Source organism: Neopelma chrysocephalum, unplaced genomic scaffold (genome assembly GCF_003984885.1).
Source record: "Neopelma chrysocephalum unplaced genomic scaffold, ASM398488v2 Primary Assembly neopelma1_24, whole genome shotgun sequence".
Classification (NCBI taxonomy): Eukaryota; Metazoa; Chordata; class Aves; order Passeriformes; family Pipridae; genus Neopelma; species Neopelma chrysocephalum.
Genome location: NW_020897693.1, coordinates 8233354 through 8239353, shown reverse-complemented (window position 1 = coordinate 8239353; position 6000 = coordinate 8233354). Strand labels below are relative to the sequence as shown.

Genomic DNA, 6000 nt, shown 5'->3' with positions numbered 1-6000 from the left:
TCTATTTGACACTTTTCTTTGATTATGCTCTTGCCTCTACCTATGCCAGACAGATGTTTTAGCATTCAGTAACATGAACTAGCTGGCACTCATCTAACAAAATTATTTTTACTAAATAAAATAAACGTTATCATCCATCAGTAACACATTTTAAAAAGTGGATTTTGATTAATTCCTTGACTCCAGGGAAAAGATGTTTAGGCATTGCCTAAATACAGTTTTAAATATTTTAAAATTCCTTTATCTGCAATGATTCTTTGAAAGATTTTGCCAACATTAGAGGTACGACCTAAAACCTTATGAAAATATTTCTGACCTGAAAAACACTTCAAGATATAGGGCTATGGAATATATTTGTGACTTTTCTTTTTTGTTGTGAGAAAATTTTTGAAGCAAACTTTGGTTGTTAGGAAGTTTCTCATTGAACACTGAAGATAAAATTTAGTTCTTACCAATTTTCTTCCCTGTTTAGCCATTTAAGTACATAATACCTCTCTAACTTTTGTTTTGGAAGGAAATTGCATAAGCAATACAGAAATTCCATTTTCTTAGGTTCAGATACAGTGGGGGTTCTATTCTTTGTTTTGTTAATCAGCGGATAGATAACACCATAATACCAAGATATTTTTAAAAGATTTGAAAAGTTTTTGAAAAGCAACATAATGAACACATGAACATACAGCTGAACTCTGTAAGTTATGTTTTGCAGCTGGCTCCAGAATAAGGTTCTATAATAACCCAGACAATGTTATGCTGGTCTGTAAAACAAAGTGGAACATTTACATAAAGAAAGACATTTGTTAACTTTGATATCAAGACTTTATCAGGCTAGTCCTCAAACAGTGAGCCTTCAAGGGTAGCGATGACATTCTTTCTTCCATTAGTCATTTTTCTTGCAGGCTTATTGCAAGAAAGAGCAGTTTCTCAAAATAGAGAAACCTGGCTCTGTTTTGACCAGATACAGGAAAACTTTCCTTTGAAATGCTGTTTTTATTAAGCTTGTTTGTTCTTCATGCTCTGGTGGAGGGACGAAAAGCCTGGTTAGTATGCTGTTGGTTTACAAACAGGTTTTGCAAATTCTCGTTTTAACACTTCTGTTTTTCAAGATCCTTCATGAGTGTAAATCAGTACAAGGGCCTACCAGTCTTTCTTGTTTACACTAGTGAAGGATCTTGCCCAGTTCCTCTACCATTCGTGCAGCCTGACATTTGAATGGAGCTGCAATTAGCAGGGTTGTTTTTGTTTAACTTTATTTAGCACCTTATCTCCTTGTAACATTCTTGTCCGAGTACCAGTATCAACCATGAACTCAACATAGCTCTTACCAATGCTGTTCTATTTTGGGCTAGAATGAAAAAAACCCTCAGCCCAGATCAAAGAGTACCCTCCTCTTTTCTCTGGGAATAGATATTGTTAACTAATTGGTGCAAAAAGCCATGACAAATCGATTCACACCACAGATAAGGAAGTCATAACTTACTCCACTACGCAGGAAAGTTATCCAAGCCCTAACATAACTTGTTCTTAATGGCCAAACACATGCACCCTTCCACAAAAACCAAAATGCTACCGGTGAGAAACCCAAATTGTAGAGGACGCAAGACTGCAGAACTGTGTTTATTGTGTTCTACAGTTTTCCCCATTATTCAGCTATTTACTCCTTATGTTACAATAACATGAGGGACCGCAAGGCCTGTTGTCCAAGCTCTTAATTCCTGTTACTCGTATTAGAAAGCGCCTCCTTGAGGATTCAGAGTCCGGCAGAGCTCTGCTGCTCCCAGGTGCTGAAATTCTGCAAAAAGGGATGGACCAGCTGGCCCTGAAGGCTTTGGCAGTCCTAAATCTGAGGTAAGGGCTTGTACCGCAGAAGCTCAAGCCACCCGAGGGCACAGATCTGGGAAACACCGGAGCACTTTATCCCCCTAGAGCGGGCTGAGACGGTGGGAAAGCCCGCTGGGCTTCTGGGTTGCTGGAAGGCTGGTCCCTATACTCGCAGTTCCTCACACAGGTGAGAAGCCACCTCCACGCGGTGACAAGGGGACAGGTGACACAGGTGGAGGTCAGAGTGACACTACAGAGCGTGTGATTTGTTTTGAGCGTGACACGGAGGGCGGTCCGGACGCCACCAAGGGCTGCCCTCCCAGCCCGTGCCCTCGGGGCCAGGCTGGGGTGCCACCGACAGCGCCTCCCGCCGGGCAGCACCGGGACTGCGGTGGGGGCGGGCCCGCCCCCGCCCTTGCCCGCACCTTTCCCCGTTGGGAGCCGCCCCGCGGGGGCCGGGCCAGCGGCGGCGGCGGGACAGGGCGCCTGGCCGCGGCAGCAGCTCCCGGGGCAGCGCAGCCCCGACACCGCCGCGCCGCCAGAGCTGCCCCGGCCGCCCCAGCCATGTCCTCCAGCTCCCCGCCGGGCGAGCCGAAGAGCCGCAGCCTGGGCCGGCTGTCGCTGCCCAGGAGAGGCAGCATGACGCCCGGCAAGAAGCCGTCGGCGCTGGAGCTGGCCGAGAGCACCCCAAACGCCCACTACGCCCCGCTGTCCGCCGCGCAGGGCGGGCAGGCTCCGCCGGGCTGCTGCCCGGAGCCGGTGCGGGAGCGGGCGCCGCGCCTGCGGAGCGAGGTAGTGATGGTGAGCGCCGACTGCCCGCGGCCACCCGTCAGCCTGGACCCCCGCGTCTCCATCTACAGCCTCCGCAAGCCCCTGCTGAGCCGCAGCAGCGTCCAGGGCAGGGTCTACAACTTCTTGGAGCGGCCCACGGGCTGGAAGTGCTTCGTGTACCACTTCACCGTGTGAGTACCGCCCCGCTCCCGCCGGGCACCTGCTCCGCGCCGCGCTCCCGTTACAGCCGCTGAACCGGTCCCCTGCAGCGGGGGCGCCGTCCCGGCGCGGCCGGCGGTGTGGGGGGCTCCCGGGGCCGCCCTTCACCTGCATCGAGGGGCCGCCGCGCCCCCTCCCCACCTCCCGCACACGGGGCTCGTCCTCCCCGCGGAGGCTTCCAGACCAGCCCGGTGCTCCAGGCTTGAGCATCCTACAAATACAGTCTTTTGGTCTGGGTGGGGTTTTTTGTTTGTTTGTTTTAAACAGATGTGAAGTAAAACAAAAGTCACGCTCCGGGGGAAAGTTTCTCCCTTTTTTTTTTTTTTTTAAACAGAAATGTGGTATTGCCGTTCAGGAGCGCTTAGGTGTACTTATCAGATAGGGCAGGAGCTGGCTTCAGGCAATTTTGTTCAGGTTACCCTGGGAGTTGAAATGTGGAAACGAAGTAGGTAACAGTGTCATCCATTCTTTACTAGTTTTCGATACAGTGACATCTGCGTGATGCCAATGCTCACTGCACAGCATCAGTTTCTCACCGAACAGGTGTGTTATCAGTGCTGCAACCCTGTCAGAGGAAAATGAGAGGCAGGTGATGCTCGTTTTCCTTGCCTCTTTTATTGCCCCTTGCTCTAACTTCTTGTGCTATCGGGTACGAATGCCATCAATGTTATTTTTAGACAGGAAGGAGGTGATGTTTGGAGGGTGTTGTTTAACTGCAGGCAGGTTTAAAAATGTTTTGGCTCTAATATTGTCTGTGGAGTGCACTGTCCGACCCAGCGCATCGTAGGTCTGTGGTGCACAAGAAATGCATGCTTTTTAATCGAGGTGTTGCTGAAGGCTTGCATGACCCTTGGGCAATTGGTGGTATGTTGAATATAGGTAATAAGGTCAGGTAGAAATGTGTCTGTTTATTGTATGCATGCACAAACATATATGTGTATGGATATCCATTACATATATATATATATACACATATATATATGTACTTATTACAACACCTAGAGGTAAAGACATTTTATGGTCAAAAGACATTAAAGTCAGTTTTTATGATCTAGTTATTTTATTCTGATTTTAAATTCTCTTTCTAAGTAACTATTATTTAAGGTCCATTCAGGATTGTGTGCTTCTATTCCACATTTGAGTATTCCAGAGTCTTTAGATCATCAGGTTAAGTGGTATCAACTTTTATTTTAGTGGAGGGAAAACAGCTGTCATCTGAATGTATGTAATCAGGAGATGACTGTGTGCAACTGCCGAGATAATTGTGGGCTCCATTCTCTTTGGCATTATGATAATGCCATTAGATGACAAAATGACTAATGGCCATAATTATGAAGTGCCTAATAGTTGTGGTTGAACAACGTAAAACACTTTCAGGAATCAGAATTCCTTTTTTTTTCCTTACTTTCCTAAAATGGAGTTTTAGGCAGCCATCTTTTATGGTTTCTGACCTTTCAGGTATCTCAAATTATGTATAGAAGGGACAGTAAACTGTGTTCAATATCGTAAATAATCTTCTCTAAATCTAAACAGTGAGCCTAGAAAACATCTGTAAAACAAAAACCAACCCAAAAATGGTTGTTCCCTTTGTCTGCCTAAGGTTCTAGTTTGAATTTTAACTTCACTCTCCCAAGTATTAGCAGTATGGATTAATCCTATCTATGCAAGAATTAAGATTTTGTAATTCTACTTTAAGAGATTGCAATATGTATAAGTCTGTCTCTCCCCCCAAAACACACTTATCCATGGTGTAATCATTAGCCCCAGCGTTTCCCCTCTTTTCAGAAGAACTTTTCTGATGCAGTGATGATAGTGGCAGTAAATATTCTCAAGCCGCTTACTAAGAGTTGTTCAAGTTCCTTAGGGCACTGAAGAGATAGAAGAGAGTACTAACACCCTTGGATGTTTCTTGCAAGGCAATGTGCAAATACCATTTAGGCAGCCTCACTCTGATTCCCACCAGTAGAGGGAATTGAGGCTGTATGTTCCCAGCCATCCCAACTTCTCCTTATTTTTGCACATAAGCTTATACTTTTTGTGCCCATTAAATAACGTTTTAAGTTACTGATGGTCCATGCTTCTCCATCTCTCTTTCTGAGCTCCCAAAGGAGCTCCTTGCGGTCCCAAGGAATGCTCTCTTTTGAGTACAGCCCATGCCAGCCAGGTGCTGAGTATTGGCAGATGACGAGTGGCTACAGAACAGGAGTTTGTTACAACTGACAAGGCAGGTTTTTCTGATTTGGAGAAGCTATTGTGTCTCATCATCTACTCTGGAGAAAGCATGGGACCTGCTTTGTGCAAACAGTTGGCTACAAGGGATGAGGTGCAGAGTTGGAAAGGACTCGGAATTATAAGACACAGACACACGCTGTCATGCATGTGCTTCTTTCACACTGGAGGAAGTATTTGATTATTCTACTGTCAACACATTCACAGAATGCTAAGCTGGGTTTTACCTCCTGGCGTGCAAGGACCCTGGTGTTTTTCTTTCCTGCTCAGAGGAGTTTAAGAAACTGAAGTCGTTTGCCTGTTGGCTTTTTGACTCTGTCTGCTGTCTGCCTCCTGCTTTATTCTTGGGGCTCTCAGCTGCCTGAGACGTCTTGGTCGCTGTCTTAAATGTTTACAAGGGAAGGAAAGAAGTGATGTTAAATCAGGGCATAAAAACCTAAGCTGAGTAGAGGGTCCTGATCTAGCCAATGATGGGAGCAACGAGCACTGGGGGCTTCTTCATTTCCTATCTTCTGTGTGGTGCAGAGTGTGTGGCTGTGTTTTTAAATATATGCTTGAAATATTACAGTTAGAAACAACTCCTGCAACAGTCCATGTAACTTGTTCTGGACCTGTATCTCTGGCTGGTTGTTAAAACACTATTTATCAAGTGATAAGAGCTACATCTACTGATTGCCTGTCACACCCTTTTCCTGCTCAGGAATCTTAGTCAAGTGGAATGTAGAGTACTAATAGCTAAGAACTGATATTCAGAATTGATTTTCCTCAGGTTTATATTATATTGTTTGGAAAAAAGGGAAGTTGAACACCAAACTTTAATCCACAGATTCTAGGTTGGGATGTTTGTTTCATATTGTTTTGATTGCTGTATGTTCTGGTGAGCAACAAAGCCTTTCGTGTTCCCTTGACTTAAAGGATGGAATCTGGTTATCTTGTACAGCAGCAAATCAGGCCAATTAC

The 6000-nt window shown here is 45.7% G+C and overlaps 1 protein-coding gene across 2 annotated transcripts in view; it reads left to right on the top strand.

Annotated features, from left to right (window-relative positions):
* The first annotated feature begins 2385 nt into the window (after positions 1–2385).
* The window catches only part of KCNQ1 (potassium voltage-gated channel subfamily Q member 1), a 338092-nt gene continuing 334477 nt past the window's right edge, over positions 2386–6000 (top strand). For both annotated transcript variants that reach the window (XM_027701999.1, XM_027701988.1), the window contains exon 1: positions 2386–2783. In XM_027701999.1, the coding sequence (XP_027557800.1) occupies positions 2386–2783 (398 nt within the window). The remainder of the gene's footprint in view (positions 2784–6000) is intronic.